Consider the following 19,953-nt stretch of genomic DNA (forward strand, 5'->3'; position numbering starts at 1 on the left):
AGTACATTCTCTTTCTTAGACATGAAATAATGATGCATCTCACAATTGTTGAGGACTTAGGTTCAATGAAATATGGTAAAACTAGAGAAAAGCAATAGAATGATGAATGTAGAATTTGGGAGCACGATGACCTATGTCAAGGAGGGAGGGGCCTGAGGAACAGAAGAGGAACCCAGGACAATTCTAAAGAAGTGGCAAAAAAATTTTTTTTTACCTAGATATTGAGTATATTGGTATTTGTTTTATTATAACTCTTCAAACAGTTTAGACCCTCATATGTATGATATTTTTCACAATTTAAAAAGTATGAAGAAGTAAGGAAATGGAGACACATGTATAATTGAGGAAGCTGGAGAGAGAAAGGGGAGAAGAGATGCAGGTGATGATCACGGGAGGTGCAGAGGACGCCACAAGAAAGACATGGGACAATGACCCCAAGATGCTAGGAGGCTTCAGCCCATCACACATGGAGACATCAGGAGAGATCTTTCTTCCTATACTGTAGCAAGAGTGACGAAGGAAAAGATGGGCTTAGGGAACATGTGGAGTGTTATGGGTATGTTTTCCTTGTGATGATTTCTAATTTCTCAATGAAGAATTTATCTGTGGGGTGGCAGCAGTTATCAGGAATGGCAGAGGTGCACAAATAGACTTGAGGAATAGGCATCTAAAATGCTAAACGTTTATTCAATGGTTACATGCCAGCTTTAAACAAACAGCTTTTTACATCCATCGTTCTCTTTATCCCCCCATCAAAGTGGTGAGGTATATGTTCTCTTATGATGTATTAGTTTCCCAGGATCACCATAACAAGACATCACAGACTTACACAGCATAGCTTAAACAACAGAAAACTGTTTTCTCGCAGTCTGGAGGCTATAAGTACAAGATCCAGGTGCCAGCATTGCTGGTTTCTCCTGAGGCTGCTCCTCAATTTTCGGGCGGTCATTTTTTGCACCCCGTCCACTGCGTCTCTTCTTCTAAGAACATCAGTCTTATTGGATTAGGACCCCACCCTAACAGCCCCTAGCTCTAAATACAGTCGCATTCGGATGTATTGGGGGTTAGGGCTCCAACATAGGAATTTTGGGAGGACACAATCCAGCCCATAACATTGCCCATAAAGTAATGGAGATTTAGAGAGGTTGAACAGCTTGCCAAGGGCATGCAGTTAGTTTCAGAAGTGGGATATGAATGCAAGCAAATCAACTGCAATCTCTGAATGCCAACCATTCCACTAAAAAAATAGTTGGGGGACGCCTGAAGAGTGGAGATGAATGAAAAAGGGGTTTGGGAGAATTAAAAAAAAAAAAAATCTGACCTGAATAAAAGAGTAATATTGTGAGATTTCTCAGAGCTGTGTAATCTATCCAAGGAAATGGAATAGATGAACGATCCTCTCATAGAGTCCGTTGCTAAGTTTGAGCTTTAACCAGAAAGATGGTAATTTTTTGGCCAAAATGGCAGGAAAAGAACAATTCAGCATCAGCTGAAGTCCTCGCCCCTTGGTTCCCTTTTTGCAGAGGCCAGTTTAAACTATGGGCTGAGAGGAGCGACACCTGCTGGGCTCTGCGCTGTATGGGTGGGAACCTGGCTCTTTTCATATGCAGTCCCCCACTGCCCTCTGCTGGCCAGTAGTAGGAACTCCCAGGAATGTGCACATAGTTGTACTTTCTTCAAAAAAAACCACAAACTGTAGAGAAAGGTGGGGATTATCTCCTGGAATCAGGCTGTGGAGTATGTCAGTCCCATTCCTTTCCATACACATACATACACTTCAGTTCAATGGTACAATCAACTTTCACTTTTTGGAATTCTGTGACTGTTTTAAAACTTGCCATCAGCTGTCTTCATCATTAGAAAAATGTATCTGCCACCTTCTCAAAAATGATGTTTCTCAAGAATATGAGAATTTGAATGCAAAATAACCAACAAAATATTGGTTTGCTCATAATTTCATGTTTTTCAAAACTATAAATTAATGGTATGCTTGTTCAATATTTTAAAACCATGATTTCCAATGTGACAATGCAAGGACCCCATGCTTGCTTACGGCATTTTTGTAAAAATAATTGTACCATTTTCAAACATGACTTTTCTTTTAAAAAAAATCAGCAGTTCATGCTTTTAGAGATTATATATCTGGGGGAAATGTTCTAAGTAATAAGGGATTCCCTTGAATTGAGAAGCATAAATGAGTTTCAGAAGAAACTGAATCCCCCAAGAACTCCTAGAATTCCTTCTCTGTGTGCTTCACAGGACGTGTGGCCTTGATGATCTCAGTGAAATTCAAATACGTGGGCTCAAGTGTCTTCAGGGTCCCCATCCTAGTGTGGGTCCCCAGACCCCCTTTATACAGTTTCTAGAATGAACATTTAAAATGCAAATCAAGTCATGATACCTTTTGCTTCTGGAGAGGTCAAATGTCACACCTCTGATTTTAGAGTAAAAAACAAATTCCTTACCAGCTTTACAAGGCCAAGTGATCTGATTTATGCCAACCCCTGGCCCCCTTTCTTCCCTTTCAGTTGTTCGCAATTTCACCCTCTATTTCATGGCTCTATTTCAGTATTCTGTTTATTTCCTTTGGGGCATTTGCAATAATCATATTTATTTCAGGTGTTCATTTCCTGTCTCTACCATTAGGTGTCATCTGCATCAGGTGAGTCCTTGTCTACCTTGCTTTCACTGCATCCCCAGTACCTAATGAACGTATATTTATCAGTGAACAAGTAAGCAAACCAAGTAAAGCAAAGGAAGAAACTGAGAGAGGGGTGACACCAAAGTCAGTCCATGCAGATCACAGCATTGAGTTCCTTCCGTAAGTAGAAGTCCCACCCCTGACCCACAGCATGGGAAGCCAGCACCGGGATCACTGCACTTCCACCTTCGACTCCATTACTCATCAAAACCATGCTCCCTTTCTTAGAGAGCACCAGGGGACCAGGGAGACCCACAAGCTCCAGCCAGCATAAGGAGAACTGGAGGGCACAGGGGCCACACAGGCATGCTAACCACCTAGCAGATGTAATCATTCAACCAGTTGTGCTACTGATCCTGAATGCGAACCCCAGCCACTAAAGCAACAATAAACGTTGTGTTGATCCAGCGCCTTCCCCTTGAAAGGGCAGCAGCACAGTCCCGAAGGCTCGCAGCCCTGCCCTGGGGGAGGCAAAGGGATAGTCCCATTTAACAAATGGAAAATCATGAGCCTGTGCTCAGTGGGCTGGAGAACCACTCCTGGGAAGCAGGATGATGCCTGGCCTTTCAGGGGTTCTCATTCTACATCCTCCCTGTCAGACAATCAGAGCCTGAGACAGGGAAAATAAATTCAGAACCATCATCAGTTCAGAATCTATGGCTCAGGGAAGCCCAATGAGAGCCATCCCCAGAAGAGGTAGCTAGTGGGGCAGAAAGGCTTGCTTGGTTGCAGGGAGCGTGGACCAGACATCATGGGGCAGAAGTTCCCCTGCTGAAATGCTGCTGGGTAGATGTAATTTCCACTGCCATCTGTGGCTTCTCTCCCAGACAGGATCCTGGCATTTGACTGAGGAACCATCCACGGAGAGTGAGGTCAAACTTGAATAAAATGTCCAAGAATGTCCTAGGCCAGGCAGCATCAGGGCAGGCTGATCTGGGGGTCCTTCAGGAAGAAGGCCAACGTCTGGGCCAGGGCGTCCAGCTCGCAGGAACTGGCATACTGCAGGAGGTTGCTCTTCCGCACGAAGTAATGCTTGAGGAAGCGCTGACTCACACACTTGTGCAGCTTCCTCACCAGGCGCAGGAACCCCCTGCTGAAGACTTGCCAGTCCTTGGGATAGGGGTACTTCTCACAAGTCCAGAAGAGCACGGTCTGTGGAAGCAAGAGGTGGTGTCTGACATCATCCTGGGCCACTGAGCAGGGTGTCTTCAGGAGCGTTCCTGAGCTCACATGGCCTTGGGAGGAGGAGACAGGAGCCCCAGGGTTCTAACCGTGGATTCAGGATCCCCAGCCTCCTCCGCCTGGTTTCCCTGCCTCTTTGGTACTTTCTCCTCTGACTTCCTTACCTGGTATCACTTGGCCATCTGAAAGTCATCTCAGTCCATATGAGGATGAGATGATTAGATGGTTATCACCAACTCAATGGACATGAATTTGAGCAAACTCTGAGAGATAGTGGAAGACAGAGGAGCCTGGCATGCTACAGTCCATGGGGTCACAAAGAGCTGGATATGACTTAGCAACTGAACAAAAACAACAACAGGTCCAAACTGAACTCCTGGCCCTGCCGCATGTACCTGGTGTGCTTCCAGGGCTGTTCATTCAGGCTGTTATGCAAGATCCCTTACCACCTCCTATCAAGTCCTGCCAATCCTCCTGCCTGTGTATTTCTCAATCCACCCACTTACCTTCATCACTGATAATATCCCCTGACACCCTGTGAGTGTCACACCCCTCATCCCCTGTGAGTCAGCCTGCACCTCTTCTAGGCACCATCCTATCTATTGCCATCCATATCGTAGCCATCATGATCTTTTTGAAATATCAATCTATGTTTCTTGTCTAAAATACTTCAAAGTCTTCCCATTACTTGTTAATTAAAAAATACAATTGTTAGCATGGTTTGGTGGACAAAGCTTGGCCCCTCCTTTTTTTTCCGGTCTCACCCTGTGCTCTCCCTCTCTCTCTCTCCTTCTATCCACGCTGGCCTCATTTCATGCTCTCGTCTATCACAGGGCCTTGCCCAACCCACGTCTTCCGTATGGAGCATTCTTCCTTCCCGACTTGTCCAGGAAACTCATCCTTCAGCTTAGACTTCCCTATGACACTCTCTTCATCACATTTATTCATTACATTCTCATCATTTCAGCAGCAATGATGACAGTAGTGGTCATTTTCCTGTGTATTTATGTGTATTACTAGATGGCAAGGGCTTCCCAAGTGGCTCAGTGGTAAAGAATCCACCTGCCAATACAGGAGATGCAGGAGACTGCAGGCTTGACCCCAGGGTTGGGAAGAGCTCCTGGAGAAGGAAATGGCAACCCGCTCCAGTGTTCTGGCCTGGAAAATCCCATGGACAGAGGAGCCTGGTGGGCTACAGGCCATGGGGTCACAAAGTGTAGGACATGACTAGTGACTAAACAACAGCTAGACAGCAAACTCCATGTGAGTGGAGAACAAGACCTATTTGTATTCACACTCATGTTACCAGCATTCAGCAGAGGGACTGGCCCATGAGAGGTAGTTAGTAAACATTTTTTGATGGAGTGAAATAATGAATTAATGTTTGGGTTTAGATACTGAGTATTTTTAAAATATAGTCTTTACTAAAAAGTAAAAGAGCAGTTTTAGGTTCACAGCAAGATCCTGAGTGTGTTTTGATTTAGAGGACATTGTTTTGAGTAAATGAGTTGGAGATAATTTCATGCTAGTCAAGATAACCTAGATACAAAAACATGTTTTAATTCCTCTTGTAGTTAAGCTTTTATCTCCCTAAGCAAACAGAAGCACTTAAGCCTATTATAAGCAAGCCTCTGTGCCTTTGAGCAGGTTTAAGCATAAATAAGCCAATGAAAGATAAGTTCTTTCTTCACATGAAATTGCTATGGGGGAGGGACTTCTCTGGTGGTCCATTGGTTAAGGCTCTATGCTTCCAATGCAGGGGGCATGTGTTTGATCCCTGGTCAGGGAATTAACATTCTACATGATGTGAGGCAAGACCAAAAAAAAAAAAAAGTTAAAAACCCAATTAAAAAAATATTGTTAGTGGGGGAAGCCTCTTTGGGAAGGATGTAACAACCTTCTACGAGGTGACCGTGACTGGCACATCCTTCCTGATGCTGTTTTGCAACCCAGTCTCTTCCACTTTCCCCAGACTAAAGCCTTGGCAAGAATCCTACACACTCAAGCCATCACCCAGGGTGGTGTTTAATAGCACATTGCCATCAGCCAAGTCCATCCCAGTGTCTGCACATGAGAGAATTCTGCCCTTGGAGCAAGAGTGAACGACGAGAGGAAAAGGCAGTCAGTACTGTTTTGATTTCTCAACAAACAACCCCGCGCCCTTTTAAATGCCCACTCTTAAGAATGTTCGATTTTATTATGCCATGCAGGTGGGCTAAGGAAGAGTAAAACGGAAGACATTTAAGGAGTTTCCCTGAAATCCTCTAGATGAGCTAGAAGTCACTGGAATACAAGTAAACCCTGGCTGGAGTACAGCTTTGAGAGTAGTCAAGGGTAGAAGACCCGTGGTGGCCCTATTCAATCTTCCTAAAACACTCATGCTACTTAAAGCATTTCTATTCAGCCTGACTGTGGAGCAATGAAGTCAGTGGTTAGTTAAGAGTATGAGATGTGATATGAGATAGCCAAGGGTTTCCTTCTCAGCTCTGACTCTTCCTAGCGTGGTCTGTGGAAAGGTATGTAAGAAAGAAGCTAACCCCCCCAAATGAATTAGACTACCTTCAGAAAATATGCATCCTCGATCCAGGAGAATAGGTGTATGTTTTTAGGGGGACATGCTTGGGGACACTTTAAGAATGCTGAACCAGAAGAGGAAGGCCTCGCTATATGTGCAAATGAGATGTTAACAGATTCTCAGGCAGGACAGGGAGAACAGGTTATCAGAAAAGACAGAAAGCAAAGCAAAAACTAGTGATTCTGCAGGGGGAAAAGAGGGGTGAAATGTAAGGTCATTCATGACCATGATCAGCAAGTATTTACTGCGCAATTACTATGTACGAAGCATTGGGAGAGATAAAAGGGTTTGGTACTAGCTGCCCTTCAATAGCTTGTGTTAGGAGTGAAAGAGTAACACGGGACGAGAAAACAGTCATCCACTGGATGAGACGGGGCACAGACAGGAGCGTGCAGAAGGGCACAGCACACCCCAGCAACCTGCGCTTTCCCGTGCAGAAGGTCAGGGAGAAGGGCTGATGCTCTGAGATGGGTAACAGTGGGGCTGGGGCTGTGCTGTCTGTAAGAGTCAGACACCTCCACCCTCAGTGTGATGCACACGGTATTATAGGAGCGTCCAGTTCACCAAGTATGGTTGGAACTTTGAGAATGAGGAGTTGCGAGTGTGATCAAAAGACCTCTCCCTGGGGTGAGCCCCTGATCCCTGAGTCCAGGTCAGGTTCTGCTGCCCTGCATCCTCCTAGAGCAATGCTCCTCTCCTTCCCAGTATTCCCCACGTGGCACAATTCCACGTGCACCTGTCTCCCTTGCCAGACCACAAGCTACACAAGAGCAAGACCATGTCGTGTTTGCTCAGCTTGCACCTCCGTGTTTAGAGCACACAGCAGGTGCAGGGGCCAGGTGACTGGCCCACAGACATCTCAAGAAACATTTGCTGGGTGAATGAATGAGTGAGTGAATGAGTGAATGCATTCATAGTGGTCTAATGCTAAATCCTTGCCGGGGACCTTCCTGGTGGTCCAGTGGTAAAGAATCTGCCTGCCATTACAGGGGACATGGGTTTGATCCCTGATCTGGGAAGATTCCATATGCCTCACAGTAACTAAGCCCAAGCACCACAACTACTGAGCCCGTGCCCTAGAGCCTCCGCTCCTCAACAAGAGAAGCCACTGCAGTGAGAAGAATAGCTCCGGCTCACCAGAACTAGAGAAAGCCCATGTGCAGCAACAAAAACGCACGACCATCAAAAATAAATAAATAATTAAATAAAATTAAAGTTAAAAAAAAAATCCTTGTCAGGTGATTTGTAACCTGGAAGTTCAGGTTTGCTGCCATGTTCGTGGGGTGACCCCAGCATTTCCTGGTTTCCTCCTCTGCACAAAGTGTGGGTGTGTGTGTGCATGCACACCTGGGCTAGAGTGCAGACTGAATGCATGATAACATGAGGGAAAATGTGAATCCACCTGAGGTCTGAGCAGCTCACAAGATCTCACCAGACTGTAGACTTCTCCGGGGTAGAGAATGCATGCTGTAATTCATTTCTGAACCTCAGCAGGGTTGCTGGCACGCAGTGGGCACTTGGGTTGGTTTGTTGAGTGAAATAGGGGGAGAGAGAGAGACAGAGAAGGCAATACAGAAAGGGAGTAAGAGAAGAGGGGAATAGGAAGAAGGAAGGGAGGAGGCGGAAAGAGGAGAAGACGGGAACCCTGGGCAGGGCTGCTGTGGGCACGCATTGGGGCTGTTTCTATACACACACACACACACACACACACACACACACACACACTGCAGAGAGACCCACCCCGCCCCAGCCCCTCTGCGCTGGGGCCGCCCACTCACCTGCAGATGGTAGGACGTGATCACAGGCCGCGTCCCCGGACACCAGACGTCCTCCTTCATCTGCCTCAGGGCCTGAAAGCACTTCCGGCGGCAGCCCCCGTCCTCATCCAGCTGCTCCAGCAGCACCTGCTCTGCCCGCAAGAAGCTCAGCTGCCAGTGATAGCTTGAACAGGCCAGCAAGCTGAACCCGAATGACTGAGGGAGAGAAACACCGCGGGAAGTGAGAAGGGTGGGGCTGGTCCGGGAGAAAGCCATCTCCGAAGCAGCCCACTAGGGTGGGGTCCCTGCCAGTGGGCAGGCAGCTCCACCCACGTGGGGACACTGAGGGAGCCTCTAGGCCAGCCCCTTGCACGTGGGCAGTTCACGGGAAAGGCTGCACCCACTTTCTCTTGGGAAGTGGTTCTCCGACTTGAGCCTGCCCCAGAATCACCTGGAGGCCTCCTGAGAACACAGAATTCTGGGCCCTGCCTCGCACGTCTCTTCAGCAGGCCCAGAGCCGGGCTCAGGAATCTGCATTTGTAGCAGGTTCCCAGGTGCCCCTGCAGGTTCTGGGGATCTAGTGAAATCTCAATTATCCTTCCGAAGCTGGATGGCGGCCAATGATGCCCTGGGTGGTTAAGCTGAGAGCGCCTCTAGTGAGCCGGGACCCTGCAGGATGATACCTTGATGCACTGCACTGTCTCTGGAGAAGGCCAGCGCTTCAGACACGAAGGCCACTGGGCTTTCTTGGACCAGGCGGTGGGGATGTCCACTGAGGGGGTCAGCTGTAGTTCCACCTGACCTGCAGAGGTTTCCACGACAACTCGAACTACAAGGTGGTCCATTAGCATGCGGACCCTGTCTGGTGGTAAATGACAGACAATGAGAAGACAAATAATGGTTCGATACCAGCGTTTGAAGAAGGAATTTGTGAGCTGTGGCTTGGGCCAGCCCCTTGTAATTGGTGGAGCGACTTTCAGAATTTCATTAGCACACCCAAGGTGGCATGTTTAGGTCAAAATGAAAGTGTTCGTCATTTAGTCGTGTCTGACTCTGCACAACCCCATGGACTGTAGCCCACCAGGCTCCTCTGGGATTCTCCAGGCAAAAATATTGCAGTGGATTGCTGTTCCCTTCTCCGGGCAATCTTCCTGACCCCGGGGTCGAACCCACATCTCCTACATTGCAGGCAGATTCTTTCCCATCTGAGCCACCAGGGAAGCCCACGTTTATGTCAACATGAGACAGTTAGCTAAGTAAATACTGATAGAATATTGCTAGAAAATCTCACTGTTGGTGGGGTTTTCTTTTCTCCTTCATCCTCTCCCCCCAAGGTTTTACTGTACCTTTTCTAAAAAAGCAGTTGACTCTTTCCAGAAGGCTCAACCGAGGCATAGTATACAAGGAAAAGAAATAGTTTTTGCTACTATAAGATGAAACCCAAGCATTTTTCTATAACCCAGGTATCCAACCACATTTAGGATAGCCTCAGACCCCTGACTTATTCATTTGCCTTTGGTGGAGTTCAGCTTAACCTGTCTCTTAACCAAGTTCCAGTCTCAGGGATGCTATTTGTTCCCACCACCCATTAACTAGCCCGCCTTTGGAGGGATTTATCACCGTAAGCCTTGTAATCATAAAATACTTGCAAGTGTGTCATGGCCACTGGCTGAAAGGGTCAAATGAGCAGAAAGAAGCCCTCATTGTCTTTTCCAACCAAGCAAAGAGAGGGAGAGAAAAGGAATGGGCCTGGGGACATTTTCCAGTTGATAGACTAGAATTCATTTCTAATCTGTTTCCCCTTTCTTTCAAAAGATACACCGTAGTTTTTTTTTGTTTGTTTGTTTGCTTGCCTTCATTATTGACTCATTGGAAAAGACTCTGATACTGGGAGGGATTGGGGGCAGGAGGAGAAGGGGACGACAGAGGATGAGATGGCTGGATGGAATCACCAACTCGATGGACGTGAGTTTGAGTGAACTCCGGGAGTTGGTGATGGACAGGGAGGCCTGGCATGCTGCAATTCATGGGGTCGCAAAGAGTCAGACACGACTGAGCAACTTCACTTTCACTTTTCACTTTCATGCATTGGAGAAGGAAATGGCAACCCACTCCAGTGTTCTTGCCTGGAGAATCCCAGGACGGAGGAGCCTGGTGGGCTGCCGTCTATGGGGTCGCATAGAGTCAGACACAACTGAAGCGACTTAGCAGCAGCAGCAGCAGCAAAGAGTCGGACATGACTGAGCGACTGAACTGAGCTGAACTTGCCTTCATTATAGATAAGGATGAGCCATCCTGAATCGAAATCTATTATTTTGTTTTTCCTTGCTCAAAGAAGGAAATGAAAACTCATTCACTAATTGTGTTAGGTTGTTCAAAAGGAAAACACTCCTCTCCTTGACTGGGGTGTGATAAACAGCTTATTGTCTGTATCTCATCAGAGCCGCCCAGACAGGAACATGACAACGTCTGGCACTTCAGCATTATTTACTGAAAGCACCTCATCAACCTGGCCCAGTTTGAATCTCTTATTTGCACTTTCACTATTAACAGTGTTGAGCGCAGAACGAGGAGGTAAGCAAACCTATTAGCTCCAGCCTGCCTAGCCCACACCTGGCTTCTGCAGCTCTGCTTATTTGGTGTGTGAAATTCGGCCTATTACTTGATCTCTCTAAATCTCAGTTTCTTGTTTGTAGAACAGTTAGAAAAATGATCCTAACTCTAACAGGATTGCCAGTAGTATTAAATTAAATAATCCATGAAAGCATCCTCTACAGTGTAAAAACCATTCAACGTTAACTATCTCCATTACAGAATCTTTCAGAACTATTCTGTCTAGACAAGCAAAAGTACATGCAAATCCTTTGCTTTCTACACAAATGGAGTTTCATATTGTTCAGCAGTTTGACTTTTCATTTAACTATGTTGCACAGATGGAAATCAGTCCTGAATATTCATTGGAAGGACTGTTGTTGAAGCTGAAACTCCAATACTTTGGCCACCTGATGCGAAGAGGTGACTCATTTGAAAAGACTCATGCTAGGAAAGATTGAAGGTGGGAGGAGAAGGGGATGACAGAGGATGGGATGGTTGGATGGCATCACCAACTCAATGGATATGAGTTTGGGTAAACTCCAGGAGTTGGTCATGGACAGGGAGGCCTGGTGTGCTGCAGTCCATGGGGTCGCAAAGAGTTGGACATGACTGAGCGACTGAACTGATGTTACATGGGAATTTTTCATAATTCTGTGTGTATACACACACACCACATTCTTTTTTTAATCCTAATTTCTCTCCATTAGTGAGAAATATATGCAAAACACCAAAGTCAACAAAGTATTTTAAAAGGGAAATTAAAAGGAGGGATTTCCATTAAAGTCATATATTGGATTGGAGATTTCCAAACCCATGGCCTCTAAGACATATAAAAGTTTAAAAACATTATTTGCAAGTAAGGAAAGAGACTGCTAGAAAGTAGGAGACTCATATGAAACTAGCAATGAAGCAAGAACATCTGTCTAGGAAAGTACTAAGTGGGAGAACTGCTAAAATACCCTGATGGCATTAACCCTTGATACTTACAGCTTCTGTGTATAGAAACAGCACAGAGAGGCAGAGAGGGGGTCTGATGAGCCAAGGCTAGGTGGTGAGCCTCACAAGCCTGAGGTCAGGAAAAGCTGTATCTTGAGGAAAATTAGGAACTAAGAGAAATAGATTTTTCTTGTGGGCTTTGGGTAGTTGATTCAATATAAAACGCAACAGCAACAAAAAGCAAGATTTTCCCTCCTCCCTAGAATTTCAAAGGCATTAGTCACCCTTCTGTGTTTAGGGCCTGAATGTTTCCAACCCCAAATCATCCAGGTAAGGTGGAACTTCTGGGAGTACCAGGAAAAATCAAACATAATTCTTCTTGGAGAAATATACCCCAGGATACTCATAGAGTGTGAATAATGTTGCCTAGACAGATGTGAGTCCCCAGTCTCATATTGACAAACTTTATTATTTTTAAAAGCTGCTTAAAAGTCCACTAGGCAGATGTAGCATAATTTATGTAGTCAGTGTTCCTTCGGTAGCCATCAGATGGTTTCTGATTACTTACTGTTACCAAGCCTATTTCACTGGATATCTTTGTGCCTATTTCTTTGTGTATCTGTAGGAATGTATTTTAGAACTGGAATTGTTGAATTGCCAAGTAAGCACATTACAAATATAAAAACCCTTTTAAAAAAGGGGGGACACCAATTTACACTTCCTAGAATAAGGCATGGGAGAAGGCAGTGGCACCCTACTCCAGTACTCTTGCCTGGAAAATCCCACGGACTATAGCTTAGAGTTTGGGGGTTGTGAGAAAACTGTAATTCAAAAAGATCCATGCACACCAAAGTTCATTGCAGCATTATTTACAATAGCCAAGACATGGAAGCAACCTAAATGTCCATCAACAGATGAATGGATAATGAAGATGTATATATATGTCTATGTGTCTATATATACAATGAAATATTAGTCATCCATAAAAAAAAAGATTATCATACTAAAGTCAGAAAGGGAAAGATATGATATCACTTGTATGTGAAATCTAAAAAAATAAGTATACAAATCAACTTATTTATAATACAAAAATAAAACTATAGACATAGGAAAGAAACTTACGGTTACCAAAAATGAAAGGGTCAGACAGAGGGATAAATTAGGAGTTTGGGATTAGCATATACACACACTACTATATAAAAAATAGATAACCGGGGGGACACTCTCTGTGCCCCTTCTGATGTCTATGTCAGAAGCTTTCTATGTCCCTTTTCAGACTTTAATAAAACTCTACTACACACACTAAAAAATAAAATGGATAACCAACAAAGACCTACTGCATAGTACAGGGAACTATACTCAATATTTTGTAGTGCCCTATAAGGAAAAGAATAGGGAAGAGAAAAGACACATATATATCTATAACTGAATCATATTGCTTACACCTGAAACTAACACAACATTGTAAATCAACTCTACTTCAATAAAAAAAGGAAAAAGCAAAGCTTCTGTGGTTGTCAAACATAATCGGCTCCTTTTAGCTTCTGGCTTTTGTGTTCTGGTCTAAGTCAGCGTTCCCCAGGGTGCTGCCCCAGAACACCGGAGGGGTACGGCAGTCAGTTGGAGGGTGTTGTGGTGAAAATGTGCTAATAACAAAGATCTGAGCTTTATGAGGAATTTGCTTGTTCATGAGAATACTCAGGTTTTGAAGCTCACGTCTTGGAAAGGGTGCATAACCCCAAGACTGGTTTACCTGTGCCAGAGCAGTAATCCACTTAAGGCCACGAATGTGTGTTGTGAGTTTGAATTCCATTCTGTGTGTCACACCAGGAAAAAAAAAAAAAAGAGCTAATTCATGTAATGAGGATTAGGCAGATGTAAAATCACACGATTTTATCCTCAATGTAGGGGCGTGAGCTTCAGGAAACACCCAAGCAGAGGACACTTTTGTTTTTAGAGCAAAACAGAAATGCTAGACACTTCCCTTGTACGCTCCCCGACTGGCTCACCTGACAGGTGACAGGTCTCAATCGCGTTTTCAACCAGTTTCCGGAACACCTGGAGGACCTTGGCGGGCACAATGTCTCCCTCGATGTTCACGTCTGCCTCGTGCCACTGCCCGGGGCTCTTCAGAAACTGCTCCACCCCCAGCCACTGCTGCAGGCCCTCTGGGTCCTGCAGGGGGCAGGGCAGACGGGTGCCCTTCAGGCTGTAGAAGCGCCAGCGCTGCTGCCGGGCCTCCCTGTACCCGGCCAGGCCTCTCATCGGGACTGTGATGAGGAACTGGGTGGGAGCCAAGACCTGGGGTCAGCAAAGGGGAGAGTGGGAGTGTCAGCCCCTAGACTCGGGAGGTGGCGGAAGCCCTGGGGGAGCCGCCCTGCTGACCCAGGCCACTCAGTGAACCACTCAACCCTCAGCAATGTGACAAGGAGGACAGAACCGCGCCCACCTGCCCGCCTGTCGGCAGAGGATTCCATCTCTGTTGTGCCACTAGCCCATTGTAACGCTTCGGGCAAAGAAATTAACTCAGTGAGGCCTGGGTTTCATGGATCTGCAAGAAAAAGAGTGAAGTGGACCCAGAACTCTAGAGGCACCTGCCTTTTGGGGTGGGGTTGGGGTAGGGGAGAAAAAGCAGGGAAGGGAGCTAGTAGTCGCTGCATTCTGCACATACCAAGCACTCCAATGCTTGTGCGTTTGCCTGTCTCGTGTCCACAGTCACACACGAGTTGGGCTTTGCTAACACTGACCAAATGAGGAGCCTGAGGCTCGGAGGGGTTCAAAGTCTCCCCGGGGACACACAGCCAGTCAGTGGTAGAGCTGGATCCTGACCTTGGATGTTCTGATTGTTCATTCAGTGGTTAATTTTCTCTCCTGAGCTGGTTTTTGGTCAAGAATGAATGACCTGGGGAGACTTCCCTGGTGGTCCAGTGGCTAAGACTCTGTGCTCCCAATGCAGGGGGCCCAGATTCAATCCCTGAACAGGGAACTAGATCCCTCGTGTTGTAACTAAGAGCTTGTCTGCTGCAACTAAAGAACCCACGTGCCACAACTAAGAGCTGATGCAGTCAAATAAAGAAATAATAATAAAAAAAAAGAATGAATGACCTGGGATGGATGGAAGATCTGATAATAAATTAAGGGTGGGAAGGGGTGGAGAGGAGGTGAGACCATTTTGCCAAATGTAGAATTTTTTTACTTGGACTGATGATCCAGTTTTAATGACTAATCCTTACAGAGTCACAGAAACGAAAACCTTTTTGTTGAGACAAATGTGAGTTACTGAGATGATTCTAAATTAAATGGGAAAAAAGGTGAACACTAAGAATCTACTTAACTCTATTTTTACAAGAACCAGGTAAGCAGCTGTCATGCCAATAGTCCAAGAGGTAGAACACGATGGTAAATGGTGTGGTACCACCAAAGGGAAATGATAGTTAACCACATCACACAGCAGCCCGCTCCACCCTGTTTGTTTCCCCATCACTCAGTTATACACTGGAGGAGCTACCGCCTTTCCATGGAAAGTTCTGACAATAGAACTGGATAATTTTTGCCCAGGGACCTGTCGGTCAGAATTCAGGGGTGAACACTGAAATCAGCAGCAACCAGATCGTGCTCATTCTCAGGGAACAGTAGTTTGATTCTTGAGATGACGGGTCTGAAATGGAGCAGGAACCTATGGTCCTTGCCCCACCCCCATGTCCTCTGCCTGCCTTTTGTCTGTGGAAAACTTTAGTCAAAGAATAAGTTAATCAGAGAAGTGAGAACACGTGGAAACAAAGGAAAACAGTCAAAGGAGATGAAATAATAATAATGTAGTCATGAAGCATGGTCAAGGACCTTTAGTTCCTCCTCAGGGGCTGTCGTTAATATTCTGAGCCATATCCTTGAGATGTCTTACAGATACTGAAACCCCCACCAGCTGGAGAAGTTAACTACACAATGACCAGACTGTAGCCATGACAAGCTGCCTCAGTTCCGAGAATGGGTCTCAAAGAAACAGAAAGAAACTGACCCTGCAACTGAAGATTAACTGTACCTAAAACAGCCAAGGTGATGCTGGTCAGACCACCGAGGACCAATCTGAAGATGACTATCTGAGATGACTGTGCTGCTTTTGCAAGTAGCCCCCTCCCTGTCTATAAAAGCTCTTGCCCCCCATTGTCAGGTGGGGAGTCGGCCTTTGGACAGACGCCCTCCCTCCCCCACCAGTCACTGAACCTGAAATAAACTTTTCTTTCCACCAATGTGGCCTGTTTATTGCCTTTTGAATGGTGAGCAGCCAGACCCCACGATTCAGTAACAGGTCCACATGACTTCTGGTATCCATTGAAATGTGGTAGGATTAAAACAAGAGGGGGACCTAAACTATGACATTCAAAATCTATACATTTTTTTGAACCCACTTGCATGTGAATCCCAAAACCCAAGTATCATGTTATTAGTCACATAAATGGTGCTTAATACATACTAATTGAATTTGGTCCAAGAGAAAATAAAAGCGTATTTATATGCCCCACTGTAACTATTTTTTTCAAAACTTAATGTATTATATAGGACATGATGTATATAAATGCAAGATGTATTTTAAGTTATGACTTCTAAGTGAGACAACAGCAGGAAATTTCCCCAGATATAGTTCTAGAAAAAGTGATGTATGTTTCTATTCATAGTCACTGGCCTATATTTGTCCTGTTTAGGTTGGCAGGGTGGTAGAGGTGGGAAGATGATGTTCTGACGTCCCAAGATGCAATCTAAGTTTATAATTATCATCCTGGGGTAAATTTCCTAAAATCTGATACTGTCCCCAAATCCACAAGTCGCAGAATCTTGTGGGTGGTCCTCGTACCCACCAAACTTGAAATGTACTGGGCTGACTTCCCACGTGGCGCTAGTGGTAAAGAACCCACCTGCCAATGCAGGAGACATAAGAGACTTGGGTTCGATCTATGGGCCAGGAAGATGCCCTGGAGGTGGGCATGGCAACCCACTCCAGTATTCTTGCCTGGAGAATCCCACGGACAGAGGGGCCTGGTTGGCTACAGTCCATGGAGTTGCAAAGAGTCGGACACAACTGAAGCAACTTAGCAGAGCAATGGTTTTTCATTCAGGTAGTAATTCTTTTGCTTACTTATTCATTCAGCAGAAGCTGAGTGTCTACCATGGGCCACCCACCATGCTGGGTACTAGGAAGGGAACAAGCAAGAGACATGATCCTTATAAACAAGGAACTCACGGTCTTATGTGAGAGCTGGGGCAAGTGTACATATAAGTTTACTACTTATATTAAGGCTTCCCTCGTGGCTCAGCTGGTAAAGAATCCACCTGCAATGTGGGACCTGGGTTTGATCCCTGGGTTGGGAAGATCCCTGGAGAAGGGAATGGCTACCCACTCCAGTATTTTGGCCTGGAGAATTCCATGGACTATATAGTCCATAGGGTTGCAAGGAGTCGGACATGACTGAATGACTTTCACTTTCACTTACGTTAAAGTATAATATAATTCTTTAATTCTAATGTGTTATAAGAAAAACAAAATGTAGGAGCATGGGGGGCTTCCCTGGTGGCTTAGTGGTAAGAATCCATCTGTCAATACAGGAGACACGGGTTTGATTCCTGATCCGGGAAGATCCAAATGCTGTGGAACAACCAAGCTCATTGGCCACAACTATTGAGCCTGTGCTCTAGAGCCCACATGCTGCAACTACTGAAGCCCTCACTCCCTGGAGCCTGTGCTGCACAACAAGAGAAGCCATTGCGATGAGAAGCCCTTGCACTACACCTAGACAGTAGCCCCTGCTCGCCGCAAGTAGAGAAGAGCCTGAGCAGCAACAAAGACCCAGCATAGCCAGGAACACATAAAATTTTTAAAAGCGGTGCAGGGGGAGGGGGAAGCACAGGGATTCAGAATGATTCAGAGCCTTGTTTCTCTCATTTCTAAAAGGGAGCCAACCATAATGTCTCTTCTACTAGGCTGTGTGCAGGTTTGGGTGTGATCTCTGTGAGCCTAGCTCTGGGCACACTGCAATGCCTCATGAGTGCTGGTTGTCACACAGGGGGCCTAGGGCTCACAGTTCTGTGGGACTCCTCAGCAGGGACCGGGTTGCCAGGAGGCTCCTGCAATCTCTAAGGGTCACCTCTTCTACTTTCTTTCTTCTCCGACCTGTAGCCTATCGACTATCACTTTCAACTATTTTTCTCATCAATGCCCTGAGTCCTCTCTCTAGGCAGTGCCTAGTCTATTGTGTGGGGGCTTAATAAATGAATGTGTGCTTCACTGAACTTTAATCGGTACACTAGGACTTGCTTTGGGATCAGAAGCCCTGGGTGGAATTCTGGCTTTAATGTCTAAAAGCCTTGATCAAGTCCTTTGACTTCTCCAAGCTTCCATTTTCATCATCTGTTACGTAGGAATGTGGGACCTCAACTGCGGTAACATCTATGCAACGAGTGTGCAGATGGTAAATACTAGGAAGCCTTATTGGTACTCTTAGTGGTGTGAGTGCCTGACACATACTGAGACTACCCACCCATTTCCTGGCTCACCGGGTGGGCACTTGGAGCCAAGTGACCTGCTTACCTTAATGTTCTCATTGTACGTGTCACAGTAAGGGATGGCTTGAAATCGAAAGTCTTGGTAGCTTATTTCTGTGGTCAGGTGATGGACAACTTTCTGCACCTCTTCCACCATCTGGGAAATCCACTGGCGCCTCAAGTCCACCTGCATGTGAAGGGATCAGCAAAGGTGGTTATACCTGGATCAGGCCCTGGGGAAGGGAGGAGACAGGGCTTGGTGGTGGGGACCAAAGCAATCAGCTCAGAAAACCCTGCCTTCCCAAGAACTCCAGGAGAGATGAACTCACTTCTGATGATGCTCGCTGGTGCCTCAGTGTTCTCTTCTGAAATAGGAGAATTTCTCAATATTGATCTAGAACCTGCCACGTGGTAGATGCCTGTCTAGGTCCTTGGCATGACAGTAGACAAAACAACAGCAAACAAGATAGAAATGCTTGCCCTCTAGTTGAAAATACAGGATACATGTATATATGTCTCTCTCTATATATATGTATATAGACACACACAAACACACACATGTATAATGTAAGATCAGGTATGATAAGTCCCAAGAAGAGCAATAAAATAGACGAAAGGACTAGAGAATAAAGGGTCTACCATTTTAGGACCCCCTGGAGAAGGAAATGGCAACTCACTCCAGTATTCTTGCCTGGGAAATTCCATGGACAGAGGAGCCTGATGGGCTATAGTCCCATAAGGTCTCAAAAGACTCAGACAGAACTCTGCGACTGAACAACAGCAACTTTTTTAAAACTTTTTGGCCATGCTGTCTGGCATGTTGGATCTTATTCCCTGATCAGAGATCAAATCTGTGCCCCCTGCCATGGAAGTGTACAGTTTTAACCACTGAATCACAAGGGAAGTCCTGGGGTTGCTATTTTAGACTGGGAGGGCAGAGAAGGCTTCTGGAAGGAGGTGACATTGGAGTGAGCCCTGATGACAGCTTGGGAAAGCAGATTCCAAGACCCCTAAAACAGGAGTCAGCTTAGCAAGGCTCGAGGGCCAGCAAGGAAGCTGTTGTCATGACAGGAAAAGAAGGAGGGTGAAGGAGATGAACTTGGAAGGTGGTGGGGGACAGGCTATCCCACAGGGTTTTGTGAACTGTGGTGAGACTCGAAAAAGGGATAATAATACCTGCTCTCCAGGTTGGTGAATATGAAACAGTCTAACGCATGTGAACGTGGCACAGCTTGCTTCGTGTATGTCATCAATAAATGATGGTTCCCTTCTCCCCTGTGTTCACTCCCTCCTTTGGCTCCTAGATCCATAAGAAAAGGTGTGCAATGATGTTGCTTCTGACTCTGCACAGAAGCCTCCAAGAACTGGAAGGGGCTGTTTGTTATTTTACATGGGAGGCACCTACAGGCTGGCATATGATAAGCATCTCCCTCACAGATGCTGGGTAGCACGGTTCTTGTCTGACCTTAACTATGATGATCAGGTCTGTGCGCACGTGTGCTCAGTCTTGTCTGACTCTTTGCTGTCCCATGGACTGTAACCCGCCAGGCTCCTCCAGCCATGGAATTTCCTAGGCAAGAATACTGGAGTGGGTTGCCATTTCCTTCTCTAGGAGATCTTCTTGACTCAGGATCAAACTGGCATCTCTTGCATCTCCTGCATTAGCAGCGTGT

The 19,953-nt window shown here is 45.9% G+C and overlaps 1 protein-coding gene across 4 annotated transcripts in view; it reads right to left on the bottom strand.

Moving 5' to 3' along the window:
* Nucleotides 1-668: 668 nt before the first annotated feature.
* MAB21L3 (mab-21 like 3) overlaps nt 669-19,953 on the bottom strand; it is a 28,558-nt gene continuing 9,273 nt past the window's right edge. For 2 of the 4 annotated variants that reach the window (XM_070785857.1, XM_019956740.2), the window contains exons 3-7: nt 18,327-18,467; nt 13,756-14,047; nt 8,899-9,077; nt 8,237-8,431; nt 669-3,853 (exon numbers count right to left, since the gene is read on the bottom strand). In XM_070785857.1, the coding sequence (XP_070641958.1) occupies nt 3,620-3,853; nt 8,237-8,431; nt 8,899-9,077; nt 13,756-14,047; nt 18,327-18,467 (1,041 nt within the window). In that variant the 3' untranslated portion in view covers nt 669-3,619. Of the gene's footprint in view, nt 3,854-8,236; nt 8,432-8,898; nt 9,078-13,755; nt 14,048-14,195; nt 14,298-18,326; nt 18,468-19,953 lie in introns of those variants that run through there. The other 2 variants (XM_070785860.1, XM_070785859.1) reach the window with 2 other exon arrangements.

Source organism: Bos indicus, chromosome 3 (assembly GCF_029378745.1).
Source record: "Bos indicus isolate NIAB-ARS_2022 breed Sahiwal x Tharparkar chromosome 3, NIAB-ARS_B.indTharparkar_mat_pri_1.0, whole genome shotgun sequence".
Classification (NCBI taxonomy): domain Eukaryota; kingdom Metazoa; phylum Chordata; class Mammalia; order Artiodactyla; family Bovidae; genus Bos; species Bos indicus.